We start from the raw sequence: 18,702 nt of genomic DNA, 5'->3' as shown, positions 1-18,702 counted from the left end.
AATCCTCCATCTAGGAACTGTAGGATTTAGATTAGAGCCCGCAGATTCACTACTTGGTTATCGATCCCTAGCATTCAAAGCCTATGATTGCTAGGGAAGAGAAGCTAGGCGTGCTCCTGCGCAGGGAGCCCTGTGATCAGGGAAGGAGATGGCAAAGCAAGGGGGTTGTGGGTGAAGCTCTCGATAAGAGCTAGTGCAAAAGGTGGGTGGGGAGGTGCAAGTGAAGCTATCGTAGAAAGATTGGTGAAGGCAGAGCTCTAATTCTTGGGAGCTACTGGGAAGCTCTTCAAGCTTTCCTAATTTGTAGTAGCTACCAAGGAATAGAAAAAGCCAGAGAACCCCACCATGGAGACTATGGAAACCAACGTAGACAACCCCGGCTATATCGAGGAGTAAAGGTCACCCTCAAAGGCCCTCTAATAATTCAGGGCATCCTTTAACCGTGATGTCCTCAGGCCATCACAGGGGAGCCCAGGAAATTTCAAGAACCACCACAACTTAAGACTTGGAAATTCTCACACTCACAAGATCTGGTTCAAGAATGAGAGCAAGGAATGTTGTGGGCTGAAAGTGTTTCATGATAAACTTAACCACCAGTTTCTATGTACCAAGGGACCACATGTGACAAGAGCCATGAAGCTCTACTACATTGCAACGTACAATCCAGCATTAGAGCAACAACCATAGTACTTCGTCAACTGAGAATCTTAGTCTAAGTCTTATTTTGGGATCATTGTTATACCCCGTAAGTTCAGGTGTGCTTGGAGGCTGAGCCCTGATGGCCAACGAATCATTTTGTACTATCTTGTATCATTGGCTTCAGTTGCCTAGCTTATGTGTCTCTCATTATCAATATAGTTTGACTTTGGAGTTTGCCTCTTGATATTTCCATCGTCTGTTTGAATTTGAGTTGCAGGTTAGCCGCTTTCATGGTTGTACATCAATAGTATCTCAATCCTTCTGCTGCAATATTTAAGCAATCGTAGGAGTTAAAGCACAAACAGGCTATCAACATGTGCAATAGAACTACAACATATAGCAAGAGCCAATTACCAATTTTCTCTCGTTTAAACCCCAATTCATTTGGCTAAGAGTCTACTACCAACCAGCACTATCAATCAGATTTGCAGTATCTGTTACTTGGATTTGTCTAAGGGCCTTGTATAAGTCGGTCACACCAGTCAATGCTAGGTGGGGAATAGTTTTAATCCTCTTGATGTGGGAGTTCTATGCTTCTACATATGCAAAAAGTTCTCATTGTTGACCTTGTCCCACATTAATCCTATTGTTTTTATATAGGGTGTAAGAGCCCTTGATCTAAAGTCTTTATTTTATAAATCCTGTTGACAACTGGAATTAGTGATTTAAGAGATTTTGAACACCGGCGAGATTTCTAATGGTCAAGAGAGGTGGCATACTATCTCAAGTGAATTTGCCCCTCAGGTCAATGTATATTTGCATCGATGATACTACTCGATATAAAACTTAAAATTTTCCTTTTCGTCAAAAGGAAAGCTTGAATGTTGTCTCTAGCCTTGGCCTGGCTACTTGCACTACTATTATCATTCATGATATAGCTTTCCTACATGGATTGTCAAAAAAGGAGCAACTTGGCAAACCTTAATAATAGAATTTATCCTAAACAATATCACCATATTTCCATAGCATAACATTATTCCATGCATGATGATTCCCTGATGCCATGATCCATCATTTCAAAGCTCTTGATGATCCAGCTTGTCTCCAAATGCAGGACTGATTGTTCTGACTGAAAGGCAAGGAATAAGTAAGAAGGCAACAAGATAGTTTTGTGTGTGTGTGTGTGTGTGTGTGTGTGTGTGTGTGAGAGAGATGAAATGAAATGAAGTGATTTATTAATGTCTGCAGAAAGCCAAATGGACCTGTGAGACCATAATGAGACCATAATGACCTATAAAAGAGAGAGAGTGAGTGAGAGCACCATTTGTATCAATGGCACACCAGTGCAGCATCGAAGAATGGGATATGCAGAACTACCTTATTCTGCTTGAGTTTCTCATCAATGTGGCCATTGAAGAGGAACAAATGCAGCAGATATTCCCCATTGTCACTACAGACCTCTAGCAATTCTCAACCGAGCTTGACTGTTCAACTTAGCTTCTGCAAGCCTTCCTCTTGTTCCAATCTCTTTGCTGCTTGCTTTAGGGATTTCTTTTGATGCCTTGGTAGCAGACCTTGACACAGGTTGGGCTCCTGAGTCTGGGCCAGACCACTGGCCCCATTGGCGTGTTGGGCTGGACGGCATTTTTGCAGCAGACAAGGCATCTGAGATAGAAGGCGGGTTTGCAGACTTCTGTATGGATGCAACCCCAGAGGCTTCTACTCGATCATCCACACCATCTGCTGTGCTTGGAAGGCCCCAGGTTCCATCTTTCTGATACTTCAAAGCATTGGCTGCTTCTTCAAAGTTCATCTGAGAGTTTTCAAATTCAGTATCACCATTCCTTATGATGTGGTCTATGCTTCCCTGTCTGCCCCTCTCCTTGGTTCTCGCAGCTGCAACATTATTTTGTGTATCCTTGTCAGTCACTCCCTCCCTCAAATCAGCTGATGTTCTTGCATTTGTGACACTTTGTAGGGACTCGTTACCACTTTGCCATGTGTTTGCCCCTTGGGATTCGTTCAACTCAAAGCCCTCCTCTGGGGACTTAACTTCGGCTTTCCAGTTCATCAAATCTCTCCCAACTCTTGATTCAACTGGCAATTCCCTGTCCATTTTCCAGTCTCTCAATTCATCTATATTGTGCTTGTTGTCGAACCACTGAGATTCAGACTTCAGAACCCAAGTTTCATGTATTTCTCTGCATTCCCCACTGGCAGCCTCAGCTTGACTGTTACTAATCTTCTCGTTCAATTGCCCTTGTTTACTTCCTTGGCTTGCCAATACTTCAATAACTGGACTTGCCTTTCCTTGAGGTCGCCTGTCAATATTTTCAGATCCTTGCTGCATAAGAATAGTCCGGCCCCATGGAGAGCCTTTAGCACCATCCAGAAAAGCATCCTTGTTTAACTCTATAGAGTGAAGGTCGTCATCATCTCCAGAGCCTTCCACTGACCCATCATCAACACTTGAACAGCTACCTTCATGATTCACATCCATCATCAAAGAATCAGTGGTATATAGCTTGTTGATCTCATTAGGATTCTCATTCTCAAGCATTTGAGGGTTGGGAAGTCTAGCATCCCTTATGTCTTTGATATCAATTCCAGCCCTTGCTGTGATCGAATCTTTATTGCCTGTTTTGCAGCTAGTTACACCATCATATGCTTCACAAGCCCTCTTTGCTTTGAGAAATGCTTCAAGCTCCGTCTGAAGTTTATCTAGAGCAGTGTTCTTTTCTTCAATTTCCAGCCTGGCTTCTGCAAGTTTCATATGGACTCTCTCCTCTCGCCAGACCTCTGCCACCTGAAGCATTTTTCTTTCTTCTTCTACCTCCTCTCTTACTTTTGCAGACTCTCTTTTCAGCTGCTCCACCTTTGCTTTGTCTTCCCCGATCTCTATTGCTAGCTCATCACAAACATCTTCCACCAGCTGTCGTGCTTTCTGCTCCCTTGCAAGATCCTGCAAAGCTTTCATTAAAGATTTTTTTGCTTCAATAAGCTCCTTAGTAACTTTCTGGTGAATAAGATCCAGTTTACGCTTTGACTTCCTCTCCTCTTCCAGCTCCTTCCTGACAGCCTGTAAAGCCATCTTTATTGCTTCTTGCTCTCGTTCTTGTCCCTTTGATTGCTCATCAGCAAGCTTCTTAGTTAAACTCTCCACAGCTTCATGGTGTAAAACCCTCTCATGAGTTAGCTCTTTTACTCGAGCTCGCGCCCCTTCTAAGTCTGCCTCTAAAGATGCCACCACTGATGCAGTAGCATTGTGCTGCTCTTCTAAAGTCCATACTCGATTCAACACCTTTAGCAACTCATTTGATGTGGTTGATCCATCACTTGTATCAGCTGGAGGGATTTTTGCATCAACAGGTACATCAGAAGCCATACTTGTTCCATTTTCCGCTTTGATCTGCATCTCATACCCCGGAAGCATTCTCATGTAGAACTTTCAGAGTACAAAATTGTGCCTTAGCAAACAATTACAGGGGAAAGCTGCATCACCTCTTGGGTATCAAGATGTGGATCTTGACAATATTGGACTGATCTTGCTCTTTCAAGTAACTTCAGCACTTGCAAATGAGTATGCTTGTTGCCTGGTGGATGCTTGCGATTGCTGTCTCCAAGCTGCAATTTTTGCCAAGGGATAAAAGAGATTTAGGGCAGAAGCCTCGCAAAATCAATTCCTCTTTGCAAATATTACCACGTGTCACTGAGAAACACTCACACACCTTGTACTGTACAGAAGGGCGCCTGGTAGCTCTCATGCTAACATGGCTTGAAGCAGGCGATGGGGCAGTTGGCAACATAACAGTATTCCGCCTTGTAGCACCACCATGAGTCTTGAGAGATTGCAGATGTGGCTGCTGCTCAACCATCTGGGGCTGTTGAGGAGACCCAATAAGAGTGCCAGTATTAGGAACTCGAGATACAGGTATCTCTTGCAGCTCCCACAAAGTGGCAGCAAGCTTGCGAGCAGAGACAGTGAAATGCCGATTCCCAGCTCGACCACCAGGGCGATTTTGCTGTTGCTGTGGAGCACTTGCCATGGAATCATAGATTGAGTTCTCAAACATCCTTTAGTCTGATCTCATTGAAACTGAGCTAGCAAGCATGAGGACATGTGAGTAAGCTACAAGTATGGCACAGTTTGAGCAGAAGATGGAATACGCTTCTTACTGCACACAAAACAAGAAAAGCTAATTTGCAACTACAATATGCTGATCATCGTAAATCACAGAGATTGTGACTCAAAGTCTATGAAACACTAAAACGATGTTCACAATGCCGACCAATGTCAATCTCTACACCTCTTTCACGCTTCTTCTTGTCTAATGATATTGCAGTCCCACTTCTTTTGCCTACCTGGTGTCCTGGCTGCGCATTTCAAATAGTGAACAGATGCCAACATGAGTTTCAATATGATAGCATTTGAGATGCGTCTTCATCGAACAACTGTATGAAGTAAAGCTAAGCCAATTGTTTCACTGACCTTTATGAATTGTGTGGATGACCAATTTTCCTGTTTGCAGATACGATCAGCAACCTAGTCCTTTATCCAGATGATAGTCTTCCTGAAAAGATGACTGCATCCATATTGATGAGGATGCAACTATAATGTAAGAGCACATACGTTCCACGAATACAATTTGAAGCAGCATATTTTTATGATCATAACCCTTCCTTTTGCACCAACCTTGGGACATGCTTGCCACCGCGACACATCCGAAGAGACAAAACTTTGAGACAGGCATGAATGCATCTCTTGGACTCTAACAATGTTATGACAACATGCAAGGAGGCTACCACTTAACGCCCTAGCCCCATTGTAGTGGGGGAGAGGGATCATAGGCACAGGCTAATGATGAGGGGTCCCGTCCAGGAGCTCATGATGTTGACACTACCACATCAGAAGTGGCAACAGTCACGATGCCGACATCACTGCACTAGGACAACATTAGCCTGTGCTGCACCTGCGATCCCTATCCCGCCACTGCAACAGGATAAACATGTGTGCTATTACACCTGCGATTGCCGGTGCCTCACTGCAACAGGCCGCTAGGCATATGATAGCTCCCTTGTAGGAACGTATGATGTTGTTGACAGTACTACTACGTGGAAATAACCATAGAGCTGCACGTTAGCAGTTATTCAGAAGCACAGAAATACTTATTCAACCTGCCATGCTGCCGCTTCTGCTTCTCCGGACTCTCTTTCTTTTCTTCTTCTTCCTCTTCTTCTTCTACTACTTGCAGCGTTTCACGAAATGGCTGATGATGACCTATAAACGGGATGGTCATGGTGGATGCCGAGACGAAGAAGGGAGCAGGAAGAGGGAGAGGAGGCGTAGGCGGAGCTGCCGACATGGCTAGGGACTCACACACGCGCTCGTAGCTCCAAACTCCCAGGAATGGATACCTTTTTTCTGAGACTGTCGACCATAATCTTGATGATGCGTTATCGTCGTCGTCATACAATCAAATCTTGCACGTATCTTGTCCTCATAGCCTCGCACAGTCTTTTAGTTGTTCACCATCACATCACGTAGCCCAACGCCGTCGTTTCAATATATTTCATAGTCGCATGAGAATAATAATCATTATCATTATTATATATATTATATATCTATAAATAAACACACACACACACACACACACACAAGGTGCTCTACGCCTAGTTCGTATTAAGAGCAAATTTGTGAAGCAAAATGCGCTTAGCAACATTCTTCATGGTAAGAGTTGTTGTTGGCCTTTCAATCTTTCTAAACTTTCTTTTACTTGAAACTAATATACGCAAATCACTTAAAGCTCGTCTCTCAAAGAGGAAATGAAATGAAATAGAAAATATAGTTTCAGTCACCTGAAGTAGAAGAAGGTGCGCAAATCTCTTTTCCATTGGATACAATAATGCCAATGTGTGATCTGTGCACCCTAACCAAGCACAGAAGATCCATGAACGCTCCCAACGTCGCAAGATACCAAAGAATGCATTTTCTGAATCAAGAATACTTCCAATGGGGCCAAAACATAGATATCAAATTTCCAAGGAAACTTGATATAATGCATCATGTAGAAACAAAACTTGGTACAATCTTTGTGCGAGATTTATGCAGTATATCAAGTACACCAAACTATTAACATAATATCTAAGAATCTTATTGTACTTAATCAAGTGAAACTACATATTATAACATATCTCTACTCAAACTTGATGCATTGCATCAAATTGGATGAGATATTGATAAAAATCAATATAATCCATCAAGTTGTCTTTAAGAAGTTAGAAGTTTCTCAAAACCTTGATGTAGTACATCAAGTTCTCTATAGTCGTAGAAATTTTTCTTTCTTAAGTGATCAAACATGTTTATTATATTCATTATAATTTGATGCATTGCATCAAGTTGACCTACTTTTATCAATCATTATTCTTAATCAAGTTGTTATCTAAATAGAAGGTCTATAAGATCCAACTATCTATATATCTTACAACTCAATTTCTTGCTTGAAAACTTTTGATAATTTATCATTTCAACAAGACGAATATTTTTGGAATATTTTAGCACTAGCCAAAAATCACTTACATTGGCATTTTTACTTGTTGTTACAAGGTTTATGCTAGATTTATGTGGTTTAGTCTTGCTCCTTCTATAATGCTCCTCTACTCTAGCTTGTTGATCTCTTGCTTGCAAATGAGAGGAATGAAGTATGCATTCCTTCTTATAAACAAACAGTTCCCAACTTAGCAAGTCCCTAATCCTAGGGTACCTTTACATCGAGCCCTATGCCTAACCTAACCCTAAACCCCCTTACCTCAACTACTCTCCTCGTAAAATACCATTGGGCCTATTATTTCACTCTACTTACTAGAATCTACACTATATCTTTTCTCTTGTATGAATGGATACTTTGTCTTTTGATTCATGATGGATCTAATGCTCCATCTTTTGAAATTTACTTTAAGGCACATTGTGAAGTTATGCCAACAACAACAAGGAGGTTGCATCTTGCATATAACTTTACTATAGGACTAAAGTATATACCACCTACAAGCAAGCTATGCTTCAAAATGCAAACAAGTTTGTTAGATGTCCACATTTCACTAGATTGTGGAAGTTGTTCTTTAAGTAATGTATTAATCCCAAGGAAAGTCAGAGTGGAAGTATGTAGCATCTGTGCAAATTTGAAAGCTCAACAAAAGAATGCAAGGGATGATGAGGAGCTTGTGATGGCAAAGGAAGCACTACAGATTCATTGGGAAGAGCAATCAACTAAGAGAAAAAAAGCCATGCACCATAGGTGTAAGTGTTTTGCTATACTAGAAAGATATATTGGACTTATCATTGATCGTGTGGACTAGAAAAAGCCATGTTTCCCTCATTTTTCTTGTCTTCCAAAGGATGTGAGTGAATAAACTCATGTACAAGTGCATTTAGTGGGATACCTTGTATACCATAGAAGAGTTTACCCTAGAGTGTTCTTTACTCATCCAAATGTTCATAATGATCCTAACCTTACGATCACAATTTTGAACATTATATTCTCTAAATGGGAGGGTACTTTACCACATGCTCTTTTATTTGCAGTCGGATAACACAACAAGAGAGAACAAAAATCAGACAGTTTGGGGCTACCTCGATATACTTGTACACATGGGGATATTTCAAAAAGTAAAAGTGAAAATTTTTATGGTGGATCATACACATGATCATATTGATCAAATGGTCAACATATTTGTCAAGCAACTATCTCAAGATAATGCTTTTAGCTTGTGTGAAATGATATGTATCATACATAAATACTTATATACCAAAACCAATTGTCATGCATCTAAGAGAAACATATAACTTCAAGATTTTTGCATATGGCTCAAAGGAGAAAAAGAAAATCTTTGCACAAGTTAAATGACCTTAGCTTCCGACATACACTTCTAATAAAGAGGAAAAAGGAAGGTGGTAGAGTACATCTATATGGATAGCAATTCTCTTTCAATAAGGAGTGGTTGCCTTCAAGGGGACTTAAGTTCTTGAGATATATCCTAGATACTATAATGCTTGCAGTATAACAAGAACCCTTGGATTCCATCAAAGAAGGCAAAGAAGTATCCAAGAAGGGATGAGAGATTGATCATGCCAGACGTATATAAGAACAAAGGTAGTTAATTGAAAAAGTATGGAAGTATGTAGGCACAAAGATGTGACTTGGTGGAAAAAAATTTCCAAGACCAATAGAAAATACTTACAAAAATACAAAATGACAATTGGCATCTATCAAAACCTTTCACATGGCTTAAAAGTTTGAGTACTACAAATCCTCTTGCTAGAAGCAATGTACAAATGCCAAAGGATATCCAAAAGATCTTACATCCTAAGGAGTGAGAAATGTATATTAGTAGTAGTAGATCAAGAACAATAAGAGAGAAGCTACAAGAAATATGGTAGGATGGGTGATATTAATAATATTAAGATAGGCTCACTTGTGGCAACATTGGATGAGAATGATGAGATGGGTCATCTATTTTGGATAGCAAAAGTTTTGAAAGTTAAGAAGGATGATACTTTAGATAAGATATGCTCCATAGAATTATACATGTTTCAAACAAAGCATAAGGATGCACTTGTAGGTCAATACACACTAGCCATGGACTCTATAAGACTTTGCAATAAAAAGAAAGCAAGCAAAGTCAAGCCAGTGCACAAGCATATTGCAACTTGATGAGGTGGATATATTAGTATATGAAATTTCCCTTACAACAACTAAACATCTTAGGAAGTCAATGATTGCAATTCTTAAAGAGAAAATTCTTAGTTTGCAGAATGACGACGATGATGATGATGATCTGATGAACCTAGGAAAACAATACATACTAGAAGTAGAGCTAAAAACTTGGAAAAGAAAGGTCAACATTTAGATGAAAGAAATGCTCTTATTGATAGTAGAGAAGAGGATGCGACATCTAGTTCAAAAGGTGAATGGGTAGAAGGTAGTGATATCGATAGTGCAACACAAGAGGAAGATGAAGAAGAGTGAATGCCTTAAAACAATGAAATTTATCCATGTTTCTTTTACCACTTCTTTTTGAAATATCTATCATTTTTTCAATTGGTATAAATTTAATAAATATTTTAAAATCTCACCAACATGTGTACATAGAGTCTTAGTGTGAATAGTAAGTTTTATATGGATAAAATTTGTGTACTTTTCTTACGGTCCCCTTTTAATTTTTCTTTCAAAATCTAGGTACTTTTCAAGATGACAAATATGATACTATTAAAAATTTTAAGCCATTTTTATATCATTTGTTTAAAATATTGATGTAAAAAAGTGTGTTTTTGAATAATAATCATATAAAAATAGTAAATTTTTATGAAATCTTTGAAAAGATTCCAAATGTTTCTCCTAAGAAAAATTATTATTCAAAACGTTTGCAAGTGTGTTTTTATGAAGAGTCTATTTCATGCCTCATTTTGAATGGAGACATTAACTCATCTATGTTAGCAATCCGTAAATCTAGCAACTAATATTTTTAATGATGCTACTTTATTATTCAAAATAAACACTTGCTCAACATATTTCCCAATGGACAATGTGTTTGTCTCACTTTTTGATCCCCTTGAATCACACCCCTCTTTCTTCAACATGCTATCTACCAATCACCTTATTTCATGCACTCCTCTACTACATCTTTCAATTCATAGTGCAACTCACTAATAATCCTAGGGAGGCAAAGATGTGCACTCCTTATCTTCTACTGCAAAACATCATGTAGGCATATAGATTACATCTGTATTTCTTTCGAAAACATTATATGACTTGGCCAATATGACCTATCAATTTCTCTACCTTTGCTTCAAATTTTCAAAAATCCCAAGATCAAGAAGAACTACTCATCATCTACATAGTTCTTCAATGCTTAGAGATGTGCTTCTCACTTGCCTCATTTATTGGGTGTGGGTATGTCAACCCTTTCCAATGCCATAAAAGACTTGGACCTAAGAGACATGGAAACTCTTGGTACAACAACACATTAACCTCTAGATGACTTTGATTGCAAAAAAACCACTTAGTCAAAAGTTATCTGTTGCATACTGGCATTAGAAACTACTTATCTTATATCATCACAATCATGGAATGTGACCACATTTTCCCTTGGCAAGTGCACATGCAAATGTATGATATCTCACTTCTCGTCGTGCAATTGGTATTCAAAAATCCCTCAACATGCCTCAAATGCAAAAGCATATCAAGCATCAAAGTACATATGTATCTCATCAATAGTTTCAATTGCTCCAAAACCATTTGTTGCAATCGACAGATTCCATCTTATAGATCAAAACCTTACTATCACATTGTTATGCCCTTCATACACATATTTAAAAAGGTATTTAATAGCCAAAATGTTAGAACACACCTCCACATTAATGTGCACTTTGTATCTTTTGGACAAGTAAGGATTGTAAGGCACAAGCCAATGGTTGTCAAGGTAGGCAACTCTAACCAAACCCCATCTTCCATCATGTCTTCTCATATAAACTAGGTAACCATGATAATCTTCTACCTTGGAATTTGCATAGATGTGTGGGTAATGCCTCAAGCATTTGCCATTCATCATGGATGGAATGTTTGTTCCAAGATGGCTACATGGGCCATGCATGTTGCAAGCAACAACTATCTAAAAAACTAGATGAATTTTTCTTGGTCTAGAAGCTTTGCACAAACCATCCTATCATAGTGATCAACATTCTTTGGCTTGAAAGCACCACACAATATTAGGAGTGCATGTGAGTGTGGCAAGCCTCATTTCTAGAACTCAACTACAGTCACATAGGTAGCAATCATGTTCTTTACCAATGTTTCTGGCATCATATCCTTATGTTTTTGAAAGAAGACTCTAGTGGTCAAGTTTGGCATATCATGCACTGTTTGACCAAGTAACAAAGCATTCTTAATATCTACCCACCTTGGATTGCATGTGAAGGTAAAGAAGAGATCAAGTTTACCCCTACTATGAACTATGGCCATAGTATATTTATATAGTTGAGACATGTTCCAAGGGCCTCCTACAAATAAGGATGGAAGAAGAATGTGCTTACCAATAATTTTCCTATAAGGAATATCTTGTCTATCATTAGAAGTAGTTGTATTGGTAAGGCCCAAATAAACCTTAGCACATGAAGTGGATTTATTAAGATGGCACCATGTTAACCTACAATGTTCGCTACTGCAATATGCATCCACCACAAATTGTTGTAGTAGTCTTCCACCTTATAGCATGTATGAAACAATGTCATTTTGGCACATGAAGATAGGCATAGTACTCCATTAGTCTAACACAATTTTTGTCTTGTTCTGGAGGTATACTATCATCCACTATGGAGTGAGGGATTTTCAAGTGCCACCCATCTTCTCCATTTGGAAACAAAAGAACATATAACAACAACATATAGCTTTGATACAAGTTCAACATAATGACACATATGTTGTTTGTTACATTCCTAAGCCTATGCCAAATGCATAACCAAACTGCATTATTGTATGAAGAATTATAGCAAACTATTGTAGGCATTGCAGCAAACTACCCTACTACTTTAGGAAATAAGCACATAAATTAAAGATAACATTATGGAACATGAGAAAAAAACTACACAATGTTCATTATAGCATTAGAGAGACAAGAAATAGAGAATAATATAGAAATAATACCCAAAAATAGAGCATGAAACAGGGTGCAAACTATGAGTGCATGTTGTCATTATCAAATATCATAATCTCATATAGCATGATCAACAAAACAAAGTGTAATCATCTCTCTTTAGGCCATGACTATTCTAACTACATAAAACTACTAATCATATGATTTCTAAAATTTATTCACATGAGAAACTAAATGAACCATCCAAGACTAAGGTAAAGAGACTAAGCCTAATACCCTTAGCTATAGATGAACGCATTATTTGAAATTTAGACAAATCTAGAGAGAGATGGTTTTACTTTACCCAAAGCATTGTGCTTCAAAGTGAGCCATACCTAAAATTTATGAATATAGCCTCTTTAGTAGGATGTTCATATGGTTGCATAACCCACTCTAAAGATAGCCATCAAAACCAAAGCTATACATGTATACTGATGAGATACAAAACCCAATGATAGTCATTTCCCAAGCATTTTAGGAGCTAGAGTGCACATGTACACCATGAGGAATCAAAAAGCAAACCTGTATGACATTACTCATTCCTACGTACCTCATGAACAACCAAAGTTACAACATCCACATCTTATATATTTTTAAAAGTTAGATTCATTATCTTCACTTTCTAATTAATATCCATCAAAATCTCATCTATATCTAATTTAGAACCATCAAAAGTATGTATTTCTTCACTATGTTCGACTAGTTTAACACTTTGCAAGGTAGAAAGTATCTTAACCAATTTATGATACTCTTTCTACAATACATCCATCTTCTCTTGCAAGTTTTCCTTCTCATTAATAAATGACTCTAAATTTTCTAATACAAACCATTGTTGAATAAGAGCATAAGGACAAGAAATAACTTATAACATCCCACCAACAATACACTTTTGTCTAAGGCAACTATAACTTACTAGTACATGCATCATTTGCATGATGAAGGCTTGAAGAAAATCCCTAAATTGACTTATGATATCTTCCAAAATAGCATTAAATGACTAGTTCTGAGAATAGTAGTTCAAAATGAGAAAAGACCACACTTCCCACAATAGAATTGTAGTAATGTTTTGAAAACTTTGCACTTCTTATGGTAGGGCTATAAGTTGTTTTTATAAATCCAAGTCAGTAAATTCAATTTTCACCACCAATGTGTTAACAAACTAAGGACAATTAATTATTTGAAAGTCTTGACAGTTGTTCCCACCAAACTTCTTACATAGTACATAAATATCCATTGAGTCTTGTAATCCTACTTACGGGATTACATTGGTCACTTGAAGGAAATCGAATTTCGCTTCATGTTGAACTTGTGAATTATTCTTGGGATCATCACAATCTAATTGAGTTAATCTCCTCAATCTAGAACCCTTTATCAAAAAGTTTGATAATGTCTCCTTGCATGATCGATAAATTGGGAGTATCCTGTCCCACCTATTTTGTAATCTCAACATGCCAAGGCTGGAAACCTATCAAGTAGAATGATCTCCACAATATATCATAGAGAATAAAGATGTAGAACCATGACTGAATAAGTAGATCACTACTCCAAGGGAAAAGAGTAGTCATATTGATCGCTTTAGCATATATATCATAATCTTCCATGACTTCAATCTACATTAGATCATTCACAAAATCTTTTTGAGCATCAATCCAAACTAGGAAAACCTATGTTTACTTATTTTGAGGTTTTTGAAAGTGTTGATCTTCAAGTTGCTATTGTACTTGTTGTTTTTTAGCTTGCAGTAGCACTTCTTGCTATTGTAGAAATTGTAGGAATTTATATTGCTATTGCAAGAACTATAGGAATGCAAGTTGCTGCTCTATAGGAATTGTACAAATATAGATTGCTCTTCTAGGACCTATAGAAATGCATGTTACTATTGCAAAAATTGTAGGACTGCCAGTTCTCACATGTCTTCTTGCAAAAATGTAGATCCTTGTAGTCCATCTTATAATCTTGACATTTTAAACAAACTAGAAAGCTCCTTAATTATTGAAATCTCCTTCAAACTTGAAAATTTACTTTGCAAGTAAAGGACCTAAAACTTTTTTTATACAAAAAACTATAACATTCTTTTGCTATTAGAATCTAGATGATTCAAAATCATCATTGTATTGCTCTAAAATTGATCAATATGAACAACATCAACAACCATTCTCCTATTATAAGATGAATTGTATTAATATCCACTATAGGCATCTGCATACTTCAAGTCACTCCAACTTTAGTGATAAATTGATTAGAGTTCTCAAATATTAATGAATATTGGTCTAAACTAAAACATCAACAACATCATCAATTGATGCATACAAATCCTCAATAATAACATCCTGACTTGAAATATGAGAAAATGCTAACTACTATGTAAATAAGAAATTTCATTATTCTTGTGCAAAACAAATCCCTCAAGAGTATTAATAACCTCAACATAGTGAGAACCTTCCAAATCCATTACATTATTCATTTCAAGAAACCTCTTATTGTAGCAATATTTTCTCTTTCTAAAGACGATTAGTGACACATAAAGCTTCAATACAATTTTTGTTGCATTCCTTTCCTTTTCAAGCTTTGAAGAAAGCCATTGAATCATCTCAATTGGAGATTGATTCATAGAACAAGCCTCATGAAAAACTTCAAGAAAATCATACAAACTAACTAGATTCTACAATTCTTGCATTTAGCTAACTCTTGCAATGGAAATGTAGTGCCAATCATGTAATCTTGCAATCTCCACATAGAGGAACACTAACTTATTCTTCTAATTGAATAATGCAATGACCTAAAATAGTATCTTGCATGCTAGATCCATGGCTATCTTGAACGAATACATCCAAAGATGGTGCATTTTGCAATATAAGTAGTGGCACTTCAAGTGCTTACAAAGCCTCTTCACTAAATGTGCAACTTACTAGTTGCTTTATCTTTCTCAAAAGAAATAAAAGAACCAATAAAAATTCATGATAATATATGCATTGAGAAAATTATAATGCTCAAGTTTGTAATCCATGAGAATAGCATCTTCTTGAATGCATAATTTATCCTCTTAATCACTTGATATATTATCTTCCTTGTTGACAATTTCATTCCTTCTTTTGTCTTAAGTAAAGTTGATTGGAGATTGATTATAATAGTTTACAAGATACCAAAATATGGAAAATACCATCAAGTTTTTAATGTAAGGCATGTGATGCTCCACTCTCTCATTGGTAAGCTCCTTTGTTGGGTTTGGGACACTTGAGGATCTTTGGCTTCTTCAACTCTTATTCTCGCTTCCTTTGTTTGCATCAACCTTCGATAATACCATGGGTAAAGAGCACCAATCATCATCCTCATCACTTAAACTTGAATTTGAATACAAATTCAAAACATCTTCATATTTTTCCTTGAGCTTTTCAATTTCTCTAAGTAATTTTCTAACGTGCTTAACACTTGAGCAAGACCTAACTTTCTTGCCTTTATGATCATCATGCCATTCATAAGCATCATCAAGAAAATTATTTAAAAAATTAACTCTCCCCATGTTTTACCCATGTTGGAACCTTAATCCTTCTTTGTTGTTGAAAATAACTTCTTGCATATACCATTGAACTCCTTGAAAAAACCCTATAGAAATACTTGTATCTTTTTCGTTCTTCACAAGGCACATATACATAAGGAAAACATTTTGAGGTATACCCATGCTTTGTCTTCTTGGATTTTTCTATTGTATTGAACTCAAAGGTTACATAAACCTCGATGCTTGCTAGGCTTTGCAAAATAAATTTGCTTCCATATGCAGTCTCTCCAAAACATATTGATGAGTGTATTGCATTAAAAACCATCCATAGAAATCATGATCATAAAGAAAACTGAGGTACATACCTTCAAGTACTTGTGAACAAGTAAAAAATTTATCCTTATCTTCTTCTTTCCAAGTTTTCCACTCAACATTGCACATATTCTTTCCACAATGCATTGAGCTATAATATGAGTAGTTGGGAGGTAGCACCATTAGCTAGAAGGCATATTATTTTTGTAGCCAACAATAGCATCATAAGGCGTAGGGATACAAGTTGTTGTTTTTTGCCTTTTTCTTCCCCTTCTTTTTAGATCTTCCTTCTACATCTTCTTTTCCATCATCATGCTTGCAAGATGCCATCTTCAATCTTCCACCTCTACTCCTCCAAGTTCCTTTTTGTAGGCATGAGTCACCATTTCTTTTTCTTCTATAGAAGGACATGTCGACTTTGGAAAGGAAAGAATTGTTGTTATGTGAATAGCTGCTAACAAGGCTAGACAAATAAGAACCTTCCTCATTCAAAATTCTTGAACAAGAAAACCAAATTCTCAAGGAAAATATGATTATTTAGGCAATCCATCAAACTAGTCCAACATTGCATTCCTTCCATTGCACTAATTTGGGCTTCCTATAGAGTAGGAAAAAAGGTTCTCCTTCCTCTTCTCGATTATTCCTGTAAGGATAATCCATTCTGAAAACTCTATGTTTGAAAATCTATCATGTTCCTCATCTAAGAATGAAGATTCTCCTACTTCTTCTCCTTCATTTTGTAGTGATTATTGATGTTGTTGTTGCCTTGCCCATAATTCTATCAATTCTATGGAATCAATTGCTTCAAGATTTGTAGGAAATTCAAAATTTTGCCATGAAATATGGTCATTTTTGTTGGACTTTTGAGCTAGATATACAAGCTAGCAATGATAGGATTGCTAAAGTGTTACAACCCTAAGTTTATGGCAAACGCATAACGGGACCGCATTGTTGTATGAAGAATTACAAAAAACTTTTGTAGGCATTGTAGCAAACTACCCTCGAGGAATAAGCTAATAACAACTTTAGGGAGCAAGCACATAAATTAAAGATAACATAATGGAACATGAGAAGAAACGACATAATGTTCATGATGACAGCATTAGAGAGACAAGAAATAGAGAATGTTATTGAAAGAATACATAGAATAGAGAATGTTGTTGAAAGGATACATAGAAATAGACATGAACAAGTCGCAAACTATCAAGCATGTTTTCATCATCAAATCTCATAATCTCATGAAATGTAATTACCAAATAGAGAATAATCATGTCTCTTCAAGACGCACCTATTCTAACTACATAAAATTACTAATCATATGACTTCTAAAGTCCATTCACATGGGAAAATAAATGGACTATCCAAGACTCAAGTAAAGAGACTAAGGTTAATACAAAGTACTAATGTCATAACTAGTTATGATGTCTAAAGCATTGGCCATCATCGTTCCTCTTATAAAGGTTAATGTCACTGTGCTGCAAGTTGTCATCATTACCTTCACCCATGACCTCTTGATGTTTGTACATCCCTATGTAATTGTCATCCTTATCTCTATTGTGGGATTTTCTAGAATTCTCTCTCCAAATATTTGAAAGGTTCTAGTGTAAACATTGCTAGTATGCATCATTCCTTCATAAGGAACATGATATGCCATAATCAAGGTTATGCATTACTGACATCCTACTTTGAAGTTCATGCTCAGTATCATAAACATACCTTCGACTTGCACAATAGTGAGCATAAGGTACCATTGATCCAATATGATGATAAATAGATCCATGCACTCAAAAGGTTTATCCATTTCCACCACCAAGCAATGACTCATCTACCTCAACACCTAACTATACAAAAGCAAGGGTAGCATTGTAGTCATGTATGTGTTTCTCACACTCCTTATTCTCATGGTTATAGCCAACTAAGAAACCATGCAAGGGATCAAACAGTTCTCGAAGGGGATTCAATGAAACCTTCCCATTCTGCAATGGCCCTTTTTCATTATCAATCCCCAAACAATAGTAGATTCAGAAATCCAAACCTTTGCATGACACTAAGAGCATAGCTTGTTCATTTGTGCAAGATTGTGTAATCTAAGGTCATGGTAACACAACACATGCATCGTAGGATGTACTTCCATTTGTAGTATCTCATGAAGAAGGAAAAGTGCTCCTCCATTATTAAGATAAACAATTGGTTTTGGCATATGCTTGTATCAAATCGTATTTGAGAAATGTAGAAGCCTATGTATTGCACTTCCTCTATTAGACCTGCACACATAGGTTCAAAGAACAATGCAAGATTATGAGCTCCATGAGGCTTTCCATTTCCAAGTATGGAGGGTACTATGAAAACTTGATTTAGTGTATACAATGCAAGATGTGCAGCATTAAAATCATCAAACCTAGCATTTTGATTTGTACCTTGCAATGAAGAAAGACATGATTGGAAGCTTCATAGTTGAGGTTTGTCTTCAACTAACTCTTGTTGAGTTTAACCATACTCTACACAACTATAGAGTTGGCTCCCTTGATAATGGATGTTAAGTTGATGCCACGCTTTAAGAACAATATTAT

General features: G+C 37.1%; 1 protein-coding gene across 3 annotated transcripts; it reads right to left on the bottom strand.

Moving 5' to 3' along the window:
• Window positions 1–1,263: 1,263 nt before the first annotated feature.
• Window positions 1,264–6,162, bottom strand: LOC148032778 (uncharacterized). 3 transcript variants are annotated; one of them, XM_087683451.1, is made up of 6 exons: window positions 5,815–6,162; window positions 5,129–5,222; window positions 4,947–5,013; window positions 4,368–4,735; window positions 4,141–4,263; window positions 1,264–4,048 (listed from the first exon to the last, which is right to left on the bottom strand). In XM_087683451.1, exons 4-6 carry the CDS (start codon window positions 4,710–4,712, stop codon window positions 2,090–2,092), a joined length of 2,427 nt encoding a protein of 808 aa, XP_087539577.1. In that variant the 5' UTR covers window positions 4,713–4,735; window positions 4,947–5,013; window positions 5,129–5,222; window positions 5,815–6,162; the 3' UTR covers window positions 1,264–2,089. The 3 variants fall into 3 exon arrangements, with proteins under 3 accessions (XP_087539577.1, XP_087539575.1, XP_087539578.1); XM_087683449.1 differs by having other exon boundaries at window positions 1,265–4,048; window positions 4,368–4,814; XM_087683452.1 differs by having other exon boundaries at window positions 1,265–4,048; window positions 4,368–5,013; window positions 5,129–5,210.
• Window positions 6,163–18,702: the final 12,540 nt, after the last annotated feature.

This window comes from Lygodium microphyllum, chromosome 8 (assembly GCF_053477565.2).
Source record: "Lygodium microphyllum isolate KBCC chromosome 8, Lygodium_microphyllum_v1.1.10, whole genome shotgun sequence".
Taxonomy (NCBI): Eukaryota; Viridiplantae; Streptophyta; class Polypodiopsida; order Schizaeales; family Lygodiaceae; genus Lygodium; species Lygodium microphyllum.
This window is presented reverse-complemented; position numbering and strand designations above follow the sequence as displayed.